General features: G+C 39.5%; 1 protein-coding gene across 1 annotated transcript in view; it reads left to right on the forward strand.

The window, feature by feature from the left end:
• Positions 1-261: 261 nt before the first annotated feature.
• The window catches only part of LOC307267422 (zinc finger protein 385C-like), a gene marked incomplete at both ends in the record, with an annotated part of 34281 nt that continues 15822 nt past the window's right edge, over positions 262-18720 (forward strand). Inside the window, 2 exons of the mRNA XM_080049742.1 lie at positions 262-274; positions 1812-2078. Of these exons, the coding sequence (XP_079905868.1) occupies positions 262-274; positions 1812-2078 (280 nt within the window). The remainder of the gene's footprint in view (positions 275-1811; positions 2079-18720) is intronic.

Consider the following 18720-nt stretch of genomic DNA (forward strand, 5'->3'; position numbering starts at 1 on the left):
CAATAAAAAACAGCTGCAATAACTTTTTTGAGATCAGTTTTCACTCTAACTCACACCCACTAAATGCACCTTCAGCTGCAGGTGCCTAAGCTTGCACTATGGAGCAACAGTAGCTTTAGTTATTTGGTACGTAACGTAGTCGAGGACTGGGCTGTCCCCATGGGTGCCAGACAGAAAGAGAAGCCCTTGGCCGCGTTACAGAGCACCAGCAGAAAGCAGCAGCTGCTGGCCGGCTGGCAACCTGTTTAAAGTTGTTTTGTAATGGGGCTGCCAGGTACGCCAACACTAGTCCACATAAAGATGAGTGAGTGCAGAAGCTCAAATGACTCCAGAGTGATGGAGGGTTTACACCAAGACTAGTGTGTGCATGAGTGTACAGTTTTGGACATTGGCTAACACCAACATACATTGCCTGTACTTTAAAGCAGCAGCATGCAGACACAGCATGCCTCGTTAATAGTAGGGCCTTGTTAATCTTTCATTGAAACTAAATATTCTACTGTAGGAATAAATGAGGCTATCATAGCACCACAGCCGCGGCGTCTTCATGGTATTTGTGCTGTATGTGTTGGGCTGCTCTGCTTTAATGTGCCAGTCCGACCCTGGTTTATGTAAAAGGTGAGGGCATTTTATAATATTTTCTGACACTTTGTATGTTTTCAGCATGTGTTTGTTGAGGTTAAGGTTACGCTTATCACCTGGCTGTCCTTTTTTCCCCCCATCATCATCTTAACCAGCAGTCCCTATCCAGTGCCTGACTGTAGTAAAACATCATTCAAATAATCAAGGTGATGGGCTGTGGCTTTGAAGTCCATGTTGCCCGCCGGAAGGCTGATAAATTCCAGTGAACACATTTCCATTTAACTTTCATCTTCACAATAGTCAAATTGAATTTTTTAAAACAGCAAAGATTTTTTTTTATATATATACAAATGATGGTTTCTGTGTGACGTAGAGACGGTGCACTGCATGCAGCAAGGCGGAGGATAAAATGGTCAACACCACGAGCACTTAATTGATGCCATTATCATAGAAATGGCACAAAGAATTTGGTTACAGTTTGGGTGACATTTTCCACATTCACCGCAGAGTGAGGGGTTTAGCTGCCGCTTGATTTATGCTGTCAGTCTGCCACAATCGCTCAGCCATTACAGGTATTAACGCTCTCTCACAAAGAAACATGTCGCTGTGTGTACCCCGGGAATCATCTTTTATTATCTGATAAATAGAGAGAAGCTGGAACACGATGCTTATCTATGGTCTGTACACGTCTCTGCAGTAATGCTGTGATGATGTAGGCCTGAGATAGGCCATTCTTTTCAACTAATGGATGTGTAAAGGCCGGGTTATACTAGAAAAAAATACGTTTTGTCAGAAATCAAAAAAGTAATTATACCTCCATCTTCATACTACTGGCTCCTTTAATTCAACATTTTAATGATAAAGAATTTTTTAACCCGTGGTTTTTCACATCATTTAATTTGTATGTTTATACTATAGTGAACACTGGTCAAAGAATGTAGATAAATACAAGAGATGCACGCATATATTTTTCTCTACCTATGGATTCTTACATATATAGCACTTTAATAGCGGTGCGCAATGCGTTTAGAATTGCATTTTGAATCACATTAAAGAAAACACTGCTCTGCATTGAGTCATGCCGCTCTGTTGCCCCCCTGTGGAAGCTTTAACAACATGCATACCACACATTCTCATGTGTCTTTTATGGAAACGTTTTAATTTCACATTAACTTTCAACACTTTTGATAAATAACCTCCACAACTCTTTTTTTTCTCCCTTTCTCCAGATATGAAGCGCCCGAAAAGCCCTGAATGGCTGGACAAGAGTCAGGAGGGACAGGGGGAGGAAGAAGAGGACGAAGATGAAGAGGAGGAGAGGAGGGTGGCGGTAGGGCACAGGGCCAAACGAGAGCGACGTAGTCCAGGCAACGGCAGTGTAACTATATGCCAGGTGTGCAACTTACAGTTGAACTCCAGCGCACAGGCCCAGATCCACTACAAAGGCAAGACACACCAGAGGAGACTGCGCAGACTGGCTAAGGCTGTCAGCTCAGGTAAGGATATGCACTCATCTGATTTTCTTGTTTATGTTACGCGTGCAAAAGAGCATTAACCTGCTGATTTACTGTGGATTGTTAGAATTATTTTTAGGCTGGCCCTCACTAGGAACAAGAGAAGAGTTTCAAAGTATAATTTTTGTTTGTGTGTGTGTGTGTGTGTGTGTGTGTGTGTGTGTGTGTATCCTACAAAGTGTGCCACAGTTTATCACATATCTTCTTACGTTTCAATCTGCTGTTGTTCATCAAACCATATCCTGCCAGGACTGACAGTAAATACTGAACTTAGAAAGACTGATTTCCAAAACGTTACACCATATAAATGTAATTAAATGACACAAGGACTCTCATAAAAGTGTCATCCCAATGAATGAACATACACCTTTTAGTTTTAGACCTTTTAGACATTAATAATGGCTCTATTACATTACTATAGTATCTAGTACATTACTCATGTACAATACCAGGGCCCTAGAACTGGAGCAACCTGAAATGGAACAGAGTCAATACTTATGTTATTAGTCACACCTGTGCCATAAGGTCGATGGCAAGCTTAAATTAAATATTTAGTTTCATTGCAACATGATGTAAAAAAGCAGCTGAAAATTGTGACCCACACCAGTGTTGAGTAAAAATACTCATAACTTTATATAGTATACACTAAAAACTGCCTAAAAAAAAACAGAGCATTATTCAAATTGATATTTGCAGCAGCCCCCCCCCCACTCCCCCCCACACACTACATAAACAAAAGATTTTACAACTAAATACTATGTAAAAAATAATTGTAAAATGTAATGTTTCTTTGGAGCCACAACAGTGGAAGTTATTCTGAAGAAAAAGGGTGAGGCGTAAGCATTACCTATCACATCTTGTTAAGTCAGGTGTTTATTTATATTGAAATGTAGTACACTCACTCTGTCACGATCTTGCAAATGTTCACATCTGAAAAACATTAGGTGTAATGCATTTGTTATACAGTATATCCACTATTCCAGAGGAGCCCCTCGGCATTCCCGTGCATTTTCTGCCCACCTGTTTTGATGAGGAACCATTAATCACCTTCACTCACCACCACCTGTGTCACTCTGCCACGCTGACCAGCTTGATCAATCCGCACAGAGAAAAAAATAAAGCCCCCAATGAACAACTGGCCAATAAGATGGCACTTTTAAATGTTGATTAATGAGGCTGTCTCTCTCTGTGTTGGCTTACCACACACATTTAGTTGTTCCAATCAAACACGGTGCATGCAATCAAATTAATGCCATATCCATTGTTTAATTTCTCTGTCACTTCAACCTCATTCTGTTATCATCAGAAGGTTATTGACTTTTTCTGTGTGTCAGATAATAGCTTTTGCCGATCATCATTCATACTTAAAAGTGTTCGACTGATCCAGAGTGTGTTTGTCTGTGTGTGTGTGTGTGTGTGCGTGCGTGCGTGCGTGCGTGCGTGCGTGCATGCGTGCGTGTGTATGGTCTAACTATTGTCATTTGTAATTTGGACTTTCTTGCATCCAGCAACAAACTTCTGGTTCCTGACTCATTGATTAGAAGCTGTGGCGTTTGCTGCAGTGCCTTAAAGGATATCTGGGTCAGTGGCCAACTTTTGTCCAGCATTTTTTGGTGCGAAAACAGACACTTCTGTAAAAAACAACTGATGAGGAGAGAGGAGACTAAAGATGTGTCGGAAAAACCTTGTCCACTCATTCAGTGTTCCCTTAAAAATACTGTAGACGTTATGGTGATCAGGTAGTTAGTAACACTTCGTAAGTTAATGCTATCTGGTAGCCAACAGCAGTAAAAAATAAAAATAAACTGTTTACTCTCATTACACCTCTGCAACCGACTGCTATGGCGGTTTGTTTATTGTACACTTGATAAGCGATCTCAAGGGTGCTAATTGTTAGCATGCTAAACTATAATTACCCACAACATTAGTGGGTCTTGTGTCACAGAGAAGCGCACTTAGGCCGTACTCCAGTCCACAAGAATCTGGAACACTGGAATATACAAATGACATCACCATGCAGACTATGTGCAGTGTTCTGCAGGGGTCTCTGTGATGTAATGAGTGCCTGTTCATTACTTATGACTTGGTGATGATAAGGTTACTGTGTAGAGAGTCACTGTTTAAACGGATTGACAAACAGGACTCTTTGAATTTTTCTGTTGCAAACTTGCACTACTCTACTTTGACCCGACATATTAACCCTAACACACTAACTGTCACGTCTCTTTTTGAGAGATGGGGTGTTTTTGTTCCTCGGGTGTGTTTGTCCTTGTCGGAACATGTTTTAAACCTGCACGTATATAAATGCTTACCTAAAGAATAAAATATATGTTAAATTTTTTACTTAATTTAAGATATTTTTCACTGCTGATTTGCTGACTAATACATAGGTGAAGGGCAGCGTATCAGACTACAAATCAGCAGTGGAAATATCCTGCATTTACCGTACAATTGAATGTATATATAGCTGGAGTCCATCTTTAAGACATTGCTGGCATGTTTATTTGAATGGGATTCATTATTATTATATTCATATTGTCTCCCATTGTCACAAAAAAACTAAAAGTGTGTTTGGTCTATTGAATGTGACCTCCATTCTGCTCCATTTTGCTGGTGAGAAAGCAGGGAGCGATTTTTTTCTCTCAGAAGTGCTTCCCTTACTGACACATTTCTCTAAGACAAGGCGGGGAGTTATGTAGGAAATACTTTGGTCTACATCGACATATAGATAAATATATGACTTTGTTGTTCTACAAACAAAGGGATGTTATTGATATTTTTGACAATTCATTTTTCACCATGGCAACTGTTTTACAATGTTAAATGTATTTAAAATGGGCATGTTGAAACTAGAAGTGCACATCAACAGCATCCGGATTAACAGAGTTTAAAAACCTGACCTGCTGCGGGCCACAAGCCATTTGATCCACTAATTGATAGTTAAAGAGGAGACTAACTCGTTGGAAGGTTGGGCCAGTCCCTCAGGATGAAGGGCCTCTCGTTTCCCCCAGACAGGGCACAGAGTTATTTTATGCCTGCTGAGTTTGAAGCAGTTAAATTAACCCTACAGCGCCCATTTGTTTGGGTTGTTGTAAAATTGACAATACCTTTGACCATACCTTTTGACAAAAGCATGCAGTGCACCAAATAACTACATTAACTAGATCTGTGAAATGGTTTATTTGGAGAAAAATTTTAAATAAACCACAGACAGGAAAATAGCCTGTTCATTTTTTGTTTAAAGATGCAGACCTGTTCTCATTTGTAATATTTAGACCTTCAACTAATGTACGGTATTATCTATTATTGATTAATCCAACAATTTCTTTCTGGCCTTATTGATATTGTTTGGTCAATAGAATGTAAGAAAATAATGAAAACTGCGTCTTTAAATGTTTTGTTATGTCTGACCAAGATTCCAAAAATAAAGAGTTTCTGTTTTAAAATAAAATTAAATGGAAAAAAGCAACCAACAAAGCAAAACAATTTGAGAAGCTTTTGACTCTCTGTCATTTTCACTTCCAAAGTATTTTAAAATGAATGATCAATTATCAAAATAAATTTGTGAAAATTCTCTGTTGATCAAGTAATTGATTAATTCACTAATAATTTCAGCTTTTGTTATATCCAGAATTATTGCATTTTGCTTTTGTTTCATATAAAAGTATAATGCTTAATTAAAAGGTCATATTGTATAGAATACCGGAAATAAAGATTTAGAACAGTTGTGCAGATATAGTATACATTGTAAAATGTGGGTTTACTCACACATGTACACATTTTTGCATGTTGTTTATCTATGGCCAACAAACCAATAAAACCCCTACATGTCCCTAATGTGGTAGCTGATATGAACATACTGAACGTGACTCATTATGACAGGGTTCAACAACAGATAATGGCAGCCAAGCAGATCTTATGTTAAACTGTGTAAACAAACAGGAAGGGAAGATTCACACACACATTCACACATATGCCAAGTTTTTTTCTATTTTTTAAATGTCGTAATCATGTTGCCTGTTTGCCAATGGAGAGGAGCAAAGGAGGACGAGCCAAGTCAATTAAGGTGACTGTTAATATGATTCAGTCTGTGCTGCGATGGAAACTAGCCTAATAATATCCATTCCCTTCCCACAGCTGAACTAACTTTCTCTTTTAGGGTGTATTCACACATGCCGTGTTTAGTTCAGTTGAAACGAACTCAGATGCACTTCCGCCTTCGGTGCGCACCTTTCAGACAGGTGTGAATACAGCAATCGCACTAGGGGGCGGACCAAACAAACGCTCCGAGACCCAGTTGAAGAGGTGGTCTCGATGTGCTTCAAAACGTACTCTGCTGCAGTTCGTTTGTGGTGTGAATTTGGCCGGACTCGATCCGACCCAATTGCAGGAAGCACTGTGCCTTTTCTTTTTTAATAAATCGCTGTCAGCTTCACATTATAGGAAAGTGTTGTTGTCGCCATTGTTAGGAAGATTAGTTGTGGTTTGACCGGGAGCCCCGAGCGAATATATTACATTTGATAGACAGGACGCGTAAACATGCTGATGTGTTCAGCGATCAGATGAAGGAGAGGGGAGCGTCTCCCGCACAGTGACAACAGGTTCACGCTGCGCTTTGTATGAAGTGCGTGTTTTTACTTTGCATCCCATGTTACGGTACCGTCAATACTACCCCTGTGTCAGTTTGGAGCTGAGCCGCGCCGAACTCACACCCAGCTGACACACGGCTAATTCAGCTGTGTCAGCTTGAGCCTATTCCTCGCGAGCCGCGCGTCCAGCAGCAAAAATACAGTAAATATTATGTTTCACATCGTATAGGCTACAAGCCACACATTGACACAGGCCTACATATTATAACCATATGAAACAACACTAATTTGATGTTTTTTTAAATTTTATTTATAGGCTAGATGTTGGCCTATTTATTTATTTATTTATTATTTTTAACCCCATATCGTATCAGTTATATATTTCGCAGTTTTTACTTCGTTTTACCTGCTTCTCTCCACCCCAGAATGTCTGTCCAATGAATGAATGACCTCAGATCACGTGTGGTTTTGCTTCGTGATGCTGGTTCACTTGCAAAAGGGGCAATATGAAAGTGGACCACACCAAACAAAAAAAATCTAAACTCTATTTGGTCTGGACCAAAGCAAGTGAACTAGCGGACTTTCCCAGTGTGAATACACCCTTAGTCTCATGAAGCGACTGCTGTAATGAAAAGAGATTTCAATTGGGTGCTTCTCAATGGACTCCTTTTGTACTCCTGTACTCCGCACTGAGCTCCTGGACCACTGTGGAGCCGTTTCAGTTATGTGTCACAATGTGTATTATGTTTATATTAGATTTTAAGGTATGTTTGCACAATTCAGATTCAATTTAAGACAGATTCAGACATCCACCACTTTATGTTAAGCTGACTGCAACATGTCCGTCTCATGTCTGAACAGCCGCCTTGTTCACTTTTACTCAAAATATGTCAAATTCATTAGAATATTCTAAAAGATGAATATAAAAGTTTATAGCCAAACTTTGTTTTCTTCTTCTTTCCTCTTTTTTCCTCTTGACTCCTCAGATTTGAGTGAGTTACCCTTGGGAGGGACCACTGTGACTTAAGTATACCCACTCCAGGGGCTTCCAGATTGACTCCATCCAACACAAAAGACATTAGAGTTGAGAAGACAGTGTGGTTGCGTTCCGAATCGCATACTCTTTCTTTTTTCTATTCTACATACTACATCCGACGATAAAAAGAATCTAGGATGCAGTAGGCATACTATTGGGACATACTTTACTCTCTTATTTCATCATAACATTGCGCCTTGATCTTGCCTCTTGCTTTTATATCCGTCGCATCCCCGTTTGCTTTCATATGGAGGCTTTGTCGATGTGACGTCACTTAAAAAGATGCTAGCTTGCTGGGGCTCCACACTGGTTGTAGATTGAAGATTTGACCCAGAACCAATGTCAAGCTAGATCCAACATATGTTTCAATCTAACCTTCTGGAGATACTTCTCCCTCTAAGCTCGTCTCCAAAGTGTTGACAGTGTCATCGCTGCCAGACACTTTTCATATTTGTAGTGATGTGTGCCCGATATAGAGTGGCAGCATGTGAAAGGACATTTGTTGCCCGAGTTGGTCTTTAAGACACTGCTTATCTCTAGGCTTGGTGCTGTTGTATGGGGGTATTTATGTTAAGGAGGTGTTGCCTTAAAGGACGATGCTAGAGGAAAGTCTCTTGTGAGCATTTAACACCACACATTACATGAAAGACTGTAACAACATTGCCTGCAGGCTTGCTCTACAAGACGTGCACTGATTCGTATCTTTGGCTATTTTTAGGTTTGTAAAGCTGTGTGTACTAACCATTCTGGCTAAAAATCCAACTTTACAAAATGGCCTAAATCCTGAAATTGGATTCTTTGAATTGATTTAAGTCCTACATCACATGGTAAAAAATAATGTCAGTTGGAAGGTGACCTACAACATTTCCTGCGCCATTTATAACAATTTTCCCACTGAAAGGGGAAATTAAGTCTTTCTACTTTCTGGAATACAGCTCCTACTCACTACTCACAGCTCCACTGCAAATTGACTTGGCTTAAAGGTTGAATAGGTCCTCCTCTTGTACAAAAACAGCCATAAAATCGGTATGTATCAAGGCACATAGGCACACACTGAGACACACACGCATGCAGAAACATACTGTGTGAACTGTGAAATAGGACATTTATCAGCTTGAGTTTTGATCTGCTTGGCCTCATTTCGTACAGCCAAGGTTGCTTAGCAAAAGCAGCCTATGATGTCACTTGTACTGTTATGAACACACCTGCCGGAGATGTTAAGATTTTATTTTAATTTTTTTACCCCTGAGTGGCTAGAAGATATTCAGTACCAAAACCCTCTGGGACTGATGCCGCTAAAGCAGACACCGGTTTTACATTATTGCCTCTGTCTGCGTCATCTACAATCCATGTCTAATTTCTGAGATGTGCCTGAAATGTACCTGGATGTAAGATTCAATTCAACACGTAAACAGAGGTATGTGGAGCCGATGTTTAGTAGGTCCATCATGGCTAGATTAATGTGTTAATGTGTGTGGTGCGATGCTAACACACACACAACAGTTCTGCTCGAGGCCTTCTCATTTGAATGCAGCAGCCTGAAATCAAGTGTAAAACTGTCAGGATTTGTCAGTGTTGTGCTTCCCTAAAGCACTGATTCAAATGGACAAGGAGCACACAGGGGCAGACACCAAGCAGTGTGTGTGTGTGTGTGTGTGTGTGTGTGTGTGTGTGTGTGTGTGTGTGTGTGTGTGTGTGTGTGTGTGTGTGTGTGTGTGTGCTGACAACCTTGTAGTATATGACATTTGACTCTAGGGCTCCAGGGTAGAGAGACTGTGAGAATAATTGTGTTTATTTGATGTGATCATAATGGAATGAATAACAATGCATGGAAGACCTGCCCTCCCCAGCGGTGCATACAATAGTCTGTGTTGCCTCCAAAAAAACATGCTTTTTGGATGGAATATTCTCATCACATAATTTCCTTAAAAACAAAAGACAAAAACATTGCTGTGGTAAATACATTGCAACTCAGAGGCCAATCTAAGATAAATATCTAGCTGTAAAATGCTTTATCTAGCTGTAAAATGGCATAATCTTGTTGCAGCATGACGGGGCAACACAGGACCTAAAATCCAACTCTGCTCTGACTGCAGTGTGTCAATAGAGTAATCATCGAAAAGATTAGTCAGGAAAATGAGCTTGCTATTAGGTAAACAATAATCTCTCCCACCTGCTCATTAAAATAAGCACTCCGTTCGCGCTACATGCTGTAGGCAGGCTGCTTAATCTCAAATAGTTTAAATTAGCAGAGAGGGGGGAAAGTGTTGCTCTGTCGATCCACTAAGCTTCCACGATTAAGAATATTTAAACCCTCTACTGCATGAATGCTTTTTTCATTATTTAGAAGATTGTGGTCTTATGATATGACATCAAAAAATAGATACTGAAAATGTACATTGGAGCATTCTTGGTTAAAGGAATATCTAAATCTTTAAGAGCTATGAATGTGAGATTTCAGCGTGTTGGCTTTAGATTGGGCACAACCTACCTAACATGATTGTGGGATCTATCCTCTCTCACTGTCACTCAAAGTCACTGTCCTCACTATTTGCCCCTTCAGACCAAAAAATCTTCCTAACAAGTAAGAAGTGTATAATAACTGTTTAGGAATATGAAAATAAAATACAGCTTTAAACTATTAATAATGCTTATTTAGAGATGATTGCACACGCTTGCAGGAGAGGGTTAAGCTTCCGAACACAAACCGAGGATTCATGTTGGAAAACTGTAGAACAAACAGCTAATTTAAATACTGCTCAGGCGTACTCTGTCTGCACGCCAAACGACTGCTGTTTAATTATGATAGCGATTATATCAGTCACATCGAAAGGGTGCTAAGGAAAATAATGACTTTGCGCCGCATGAGTGACTCAGATATTTTGATGGAGAGCTCGGCACACTCAACCTATTGGAAATGTAAACAGAGGTGTCGAAATAATGGATTCTAATCAAACAGGACCTCGCAATCAATCATCACAAACACTGGACTACAGTTTGAATCACAACAATGAATATCTGACGCCGACATATAAGGTGTATCATTTGAAGGTGTGGATTGAAAGCTTTTTCAAAATAGTTTTAACCCTGTTCCCACAACGTTGGTAACTCAGGAGAACAATGTAGCACAGCTGTATTTCAGGCAAGACATGTACGCAGAATAGAAACGATGATTCGAAATGATGACTATTGTTGTTCAAGTAATGCCAGGAAGGGAATTGCATTTGGGTGTCCTTAAGGGAGCATGCAGGTGTCAACCATAAATAGAAAATGGTGCTGGGGAAAGAGAAGAAGAAGAAATGGGGAGGTGGGATGTTCATGTTGTTAATAGCCAGTTCTCTGCCAGCTCCCTCTCCCCCTCTTTATCACTCACTTGCTCTCTCTCTCTCTGTCTCTCGCTCTCTCTCTCTTACACACTCACACAGAGAAGAATACACACTTGCTCTTCAGACACTCACCATCAGCCTCTCTTGCTTCTCTGCTGCTTTCCGATCCGCCTCCTTCGCCTCTCGTAAAGGGCAGCGTGATCAGCAGAGCACAAAGCTTTTAATTGAAAGCGCACATTTATCGTTGTTTAGCTGCATGCGGCGGTTTGGATCACAACCGAGATGTGTCACTGACCGAGAGAGGGACTGACTATTTCACCTCACTGAAGAGAATCAAAGTGGAGGAAAGAGAGTCCATGAGAAGGCACTTCTTCTTCTTCTGTTGATTTTTGTTTTAACTTCTCTGATGGAAGATAAACTTGCAAGAGAAGACTAAGTCAAACACACAGAAGAGAGAGAGAGCAGGCAAGCAGAGGACGCACACAACACGTGGAGATGCTATTTGGTGAGGCTGTTTGTTTACTTACTTACTTTACACGTACAGTATGTGTCAGTGCCACTTGTATTAGGAAATGCAACAATAGCTTCACATGTAACTACAGTATTATCAAGTTTCGTTGAGATTTTTTGGATCTATTTGCCCTAAAAAAATGTGAGTTCTCCGCTGTTATGTTTTTTTTTAACAACAATGACTTTACATCATTGCTCAAGGGCAGGCGGCTCAGTCTCCTGCCTACCATCTGCCCTCTTTCAGTTCCTCTGTATCCAGACTGAGTCCCCGGCCTGTTTGTCTTTCTAATTGACCCCTTTTCATGGAGCCAAGTGTGGCGTATAGAACAATTCAACACACATCATTCCCAGATGTGTCAAGTCATTTTAATGCCACACAAGAACAGCGCTGATATCATTGGGCAGATTGCTGGCAATTATGTCTTTGCCTCCCCAGGGAAATATGCCCAGATTAGCTCCGTATAATTGGAGCCTGTTAAAGATAAAAGCAGTGTGGGGATTTTTCAATCATATGTGTTTTGTGTTTTGTTTGTTTTTTGTTCAACTGGGAACAAAATGCTGATTACATTTAGATGTTTTAAAGAAAAGGTCTACTCAGTAGTTTTGCCATCTTAACAGCACACGTTTGCAATACATGTAGACAATTTACTAGTCTCAAGTTCGTAGTTTAACCTCTAGATAAATGAAGGCTAAGTAAAGAGTTAACAATAGTTTAGTATGGTTATATGTAAGCTGAATCTATTAATAGGTCAACAGAAAATGTTTTTTTGCATCTATTTTGGTTATCTTTTGGTTGTCACTCCGACCTTTGGGAATTTGTGATGAGCTGATTTTTACTATTTCTTAGTCGTTTTGTTGAAGAAAACAATTGAATGATATACCCTGATTTTACAAGAAATCAGGATCATAATCTGATTGAAAAAGAGTATCTTTAGTTACAACCCTAGATAAATGTTTGTGTATGATGATATATTTAACCTTAAGCGTAGGTTTAAATGTGGTGTATACATAAACATATTGTTATATATATATATATTTAAGTAGCTTATACACACTGTGCTGTATGTGTATGTGCCCTGATAGAAATACTAAGAAGTGTCTACGTGGCAGCTCTGGATGCTTTCTTCTCTAAATGGCAGATTAGAGAGATCAAAGGGAAACAGTTTGAGAGGAGATAGCTGTAGAGTTTTGCCTGGTGGCCATGCTGCAGCTGTCCCCACCCCTCTTCAAGAGCTCCGTTTTGAGGCTGCAGTGAAGCCTATGTAATGTAATGTAATTCTCATTCTCTGTTCAGTATGACATGCGAGAGATGCAGTGATGTCTGAAAAAAACCTAGAATAAAGAACACATTCCTCAGCTTTGAGATTTATATTTCTCTCTGCGTCTTTTGCTTAAGTGTAGCAAACATAGAATTATATGTAGCACTGTGGAAATTGGAGGAGCATGTTGTAATTGTTAGCATTCTATTGCCAGTGTTTTGCCCGAATGCATTGAATAAAACCCTTATATTACAGCACACCAGGAGCACAATAGCATGTTTAAAAATGTTTTAGGATGGGACTTCCTGTTCCGGGCTCAAATTCACTATCCAGTAGCGTCAATGACTCATTAATCTAATTTTAGGGTAATGAGCATAACACAGTATGGTTTAAATTGCAATACTGATAATGCAGATTATCTTTGAGAACAAATTTAATTAGGCTTCTGAAGTTTGAATCAGTGCCTTGTGCTAGTGAAAGCATTTTAATTGATCAGTGTCTCAGCGGTATCTGAAACCACCATCATTAGCTTGGCGTTAAAGGCATACTGAGCGATTTTAATAAAAGTGTACACATATGCGAAATTCACCTTGGTATGTTGGTGCATAAAATAAACATAGAGAAGATAAGTAAAATAAACTCAAAAATATCGATAGAACGTTGAAAATCTGATAGATAACATGTGCATAGCCTATGTCTGTTATTTAAAATGAAGAGCTGTACAATTGTGCAGGAGTGAGCAGAGGTTCTTTCAAATGAGGCAGTTCAAACTGAGTTGTTGCTGTTTTGGTGGAAAATGTGTTTTAGACACGGAAAATGGACGTCTCAAAATGATGTCTGTTACTGGTACAATTTCACTCAGCTCGCAATTTAGTGATTGTTTCACTAAACTACATACCTGGAGCAAACACACATAAAACAGTATCTGTTTACATGAAACATATTAGAATTATGACTAGTACTTGTTCCGATCAGTACGATCAAATTAACCAAAGTGTTTTTGACTTTAGTAACGCATCCTCATTTAAAGGCCTACTTCACCGGTTTGAATATGAAGGTGTATTGAATTCGGAGATCCTATGTAGTATAAATGTGCAAAAAAAATGAAATTGGTTCATCCTAGCCTGAGAAAAGGCAGAAAGAGTGTTTTTTTAACCCTATATTAATCTTACTGTGACATCACAGTAAGATGAATATAGGGTTAAAAAAAAAACCTTACTTTGTAAATATTACTGTGATTTCTCCTACTGTGACATCACAGTAATATTTACAAAGTAATTTTTTTTTAACCCTATATTTATCTTACTGTGATGTCACAGTAAGATTAATATAGGGTTACAAAAAAACACTCTTTCTGCCTTTTCTCAGGCTAGGATGAACCGATTATTTTTTTTTTTGCACATTTATACTACATAGGATCTCAGAATTCAATACACCTTCATATTCAAACCGGTGAAGTAGGCCTTTAATTGCACAAAAAAATCCCGTTGTTTTTGCCTCTAGCTGCAGATATATAGTGTTGTGTGTTCACATTGTTTTGCTCTGCACCATCCAGACAACAATAGGATTTACTGGAGGAGCCAATTTCCAATTCTTCATTTGTTGAGCTGCTGTCGTCATGCTTCACTATGATTAGCTGAGCTGTTTCAGAGCTATGACACCTGTAATGCGACTGGCTGAGGGCATTTTTATTAATCACCACACCCTCCATTCTATGCACCTTCAACCAGACCTTTGCACACTTTTGCACTGCTGTACATGAACCAAAATAGAAGGTTCACTTGAACATCTTAGCATGAATTGGGGATTGAACCTTGATGGCAAATGTGTATTCCCAACAATAATATTTACATCCTCCATCATCCTTCTATTAAGCTAGATTCCTTAGCTATGTCTCTTTTGCAGCATCCTTTCAGGGTAATAAACATTTCTTGTACTTGTACTGTATATACAGTAGTACTCTGTATTTGCATTTGAACGTATATCAATACAGTATGCAAACAATCTGAATGGATAAATATAGCACCCTTTCTAATTTTGTATATGTTGTTCCACATTTTAGGCTGTTGCTGAAGACGTTTAAGTCAAAACCTGAACAGACGTGCTAACAGAGACTGACAGCACCAATCAGTCATTGTAAAGTGTTGACAGTGTTCATTCGATTAGTCTGATAGGTAATGACACAATTTCTGTCACTTAAGAGGACATTACATTACATTTCAGATGGTTCCTCTTCACAATTATATTAAACTTCTTGTTGTACATGTAACATTTAGAGTGACTCAGACCCGGCATCAAAATGAGGGCACATGTTTTTTTTCAAATGTGTCCTGCATGGGAATGGAGCTGCATGCCAAGGCAAACTACATTCAGTAGTTTTAATGGTTTAGACACATGACATTATGGATTTGCCAAGAGCCCATGCAGCTTCAAGATATCTGGTAACCAGATATCTGCTGCTGAATTTGAAAGCACATTGGATTTGTACCTTTAAGGACTAGGGGGACTTTGACAACACAGAGCACAGTATGATGTAGATGCAGAGTAGATACATAGAGACAGTTTTCTGTCGACTGGGCAAAACTAGGACAGGGTTTTAACTATGAGCTCCCAGGCCTTCTGCCCCTTTCACCCTGACCCCTCATATCCGACAGTCCATCACTACAGTCAGATGGCCGACACTGCCCTATAATGGATATCCATGAAACCATTAACGTGTCACCCTAAAGTGTAAATACAGGTAAAAAATAGTGTAGCCTTACACGTTGCTGCAGATGCAAATCAGAACTGATAAGTCTGCCAGTGATGAAGTAATGTAGAAGACATATGATTGTACTGTTCTTGAATAATCTAAGGGACCATTTTCACTGTACAACACTAGCTGATGTTACACAAATGACTGGTTAATACTTTATTCGCTCTCAATAGAGTCTAGACACATCAATGTGTTTATTTATTTATTATTTATTATTATTCTTCCGGACAATTACACACAATACATAATTTTCTCTTTGCATATTCACACATATTACTTGGCAGGAGAAGCCAAAGGCTTATCAGGTCCCGCCCCCACTGCCATAAGATTCAGATACACAGCTACTGATACAGCTAAAACATTTATTTTTATTTTTATTACACAGACTATTTTAGGTATTATGTCAGCCTGATTCAAGCTGTTCACATTTTTTTTTGCTGTTATTTCAGAATTACCAACATCCACCAAGTTCATGGCTATTTGGATAAGCTGTGCTAGCTATAGCAACGGACGCACCAACCTTGTGCTTGGTAGTGGTTGCGTTCCGAATCGCATACTCTTTCTTTTTTCTATTCTACATACTACATCCGACGATAAAAAGAATCTAGTTAGGATGCAGTAGGCATACTATTGGGACATACTTTACTCTCTTATTTCATCATAACATTGCGCCTTGATCTTGCCTCTTGCTTTTATATCCGTCGCATCCCCGTTTGTTTTCATATGGAGGCTTCGTCGATGTGACGTCACTTCACGTGCGCACTGGCTTGTGGGTCAGAATCGCCCAAATAGGATGCACTTTTCAATACTAACAATCTTGGCCGCATGAAGTAGGACATCCGGGTACTTCTAACCATCCTAAATCTGGCCACAAGAATCGGGACATCCTAAATTTTCTACATACTATATAGTAGAAAGTATGCGATTCGAAACGCAACCTGTGTGTCTTTTTGTGTGTTTGAGTTCTGCTTAGCCTCTGTCTGATCTCAGAGCTTGCCAGAGACTATTATTAGTTATTTCCCTCCAGTCTCTAACCTTTTTCCTCTATGTTCCTCTATTTGTTATGACGCAGATTCATAAAGCCCCAGGAATATTCTTCCATGTCTTGTCCAAGACATGTCTAACTGTGCCATCCAAAGGGAATTTATGTCAACTTGTGTCTTTCCATTTTCTTTGTCTTTCTCTAATTCTGCTCAGACAAACTAGAAGAGTAGAGAGCAGTGCTACCGGCACTATGAACACATTGACCGTGTATCACTTTAAGTCTAATTGTGTTATTTATTTACTTTGTTTTTTACCTTCATATGTTCGTTTGAGGATTTTTTTGGTGACCATTTTTGCCAGTGCCACAATCAGGCCCCCAAGTCTGTACATAATCACAATCAAAGGGCAATGATCCACCTTCCCTGTCCTTCAAACAGGAGTCGTTAGCTTGTGGCTCTGTGTGACCCCCGCTGTCTACTTAAACTGTGAGGAAAAGTACAATGGTTCCTTCAGAAACTGCTCCTTCCATGTGGAACAGCCAGGAGCCTTTCTAACTTTTGACATGCATGAAGCTGGCACTGCAGTATTTCCACCTCCTGCTAGAGACTGTGCATGATCTGCTGCTGTTTTCTTGAGAGTGAATCTCTCTTTGGAGTGGTGACAAACGATTGAGGTCAATTGTGACAGAAATTCTTAAATGGCTCAAATATTGCACATGCTTCAGTTTAAGATGCGCCCTTGACCACACACACACACACACACACACACACACACACACACACACAGTACACTTCCTGTCAGCAAAAAGCTTTTACATTTAAGTATTTGCTGAAATGCTGACTGACTTAAATGAAAATATTGTGCTCTCCAAATCCGGGGACGTGCCTCGAAATTCAAGCAGAAAATGCAAATCTGCCAAAGTATGCAGCGGCCAGGAGAAAACATGACATTGCCCAAAAATATTGACTGCAAATACAAGATGTATTCATGATTAAGGTTAGATTACACAACCTTTACACTTTAAGATGGGTTTTTCAAACCAATATGATTCAGGCTTACTATTGCCGCACAGATACATGTGTTTTTGGGGGAGAACACTTGATTAAATTGCTGAATTGTACTCTTAAACCGTCCCCATGCATACCACTTTACAATGCCGTGCCTAGCTGCTCTCAAAACAGTTGGTCACTTAACTTTCCGAATTTCAAATTTGGCAAACATTGTCTTTCAAAAAAACAGGCCAAAGCAGAGAGAACCTTCAGAACATATGAGTGAAATGAGTTTGCTGATACCAGATTGTTTTCTTTAATGTATCCCTGATAAACATCTCTTACGGTGCACCAGTAAGCAGATTTACTGTGATTCTCATCTCTGAAGTAATGTAGGATCCTTCAAACTCACTCCAACACATAGGCAGACAGCCAGAGAAGAGCGTTGAGACAGAAAAGCTGCTAATTACTAAGTTCACGGGGCGGTTAAAGCTGCGACAGACTTTAAATATCAATAAGTATGTGCTACACATCTGCTGACTGCTATTCAGAGGGTTTGATTGGACTCGGGCTTATCTCAACTCAAGCAGATGGTGGCAGTTTATTTTAAGTGTGCCTGATCCAGACGTGCGGAACGCTGTGGAAGGGCAGAGAGTCGGTAAAGGAAACAAAACACACCACAACACAGCAAACACTTCTCTATCTGAGCCGGGCTGATAGTACATTCATGCTTATTTCCCAGCAGATCACCGTTATCTCCCTGTGTTTGTTTATCCTTTATGGCCACGGTGCAAAAACTTATCAGAATCAAAAACGTTGACCGCCGAGTACATCATGTGCATTGAATTAGATTTTTATGTTTACCAGTTTTCAAAAGACAAAGTCTTCTCCATATAAACAAAATATGGAAATTGAAGATCATTGCGGGAATAACTCAAATAGTGCTTCCCCCAGAACATACCAAGAATATTACGTTCCTGAAATATCAGACAGGGCAGTCATTGAACTAAGTGCCAGCCAGTATTAACACTAAATATATAATCTCTTTGAAATACTGTAAATAAAAGGTCTCAGCAAGCACCCCCGTAGAGTTCTGGTTAAAGAAATGCATTATATTTTCTAGCTAAATTGCTATTGTGGATGAATGTGTCACTGTGTTGATTTGTTTTGTTGGAA

The sequence above is a fragment of the Ammodytes marinus genome, assembly GCF_949987685.1.
Source record: "Ammodytes marinus genome assembly, chromosome: 20".
NCBI classification, from domain to species: domain Eukaryota; kingdom Metazoa; phylum Chordata; class Actinopteri; order Uranoscopiformes; family Ammodytidae; genus Ammodytes; species Ammodytes marinus.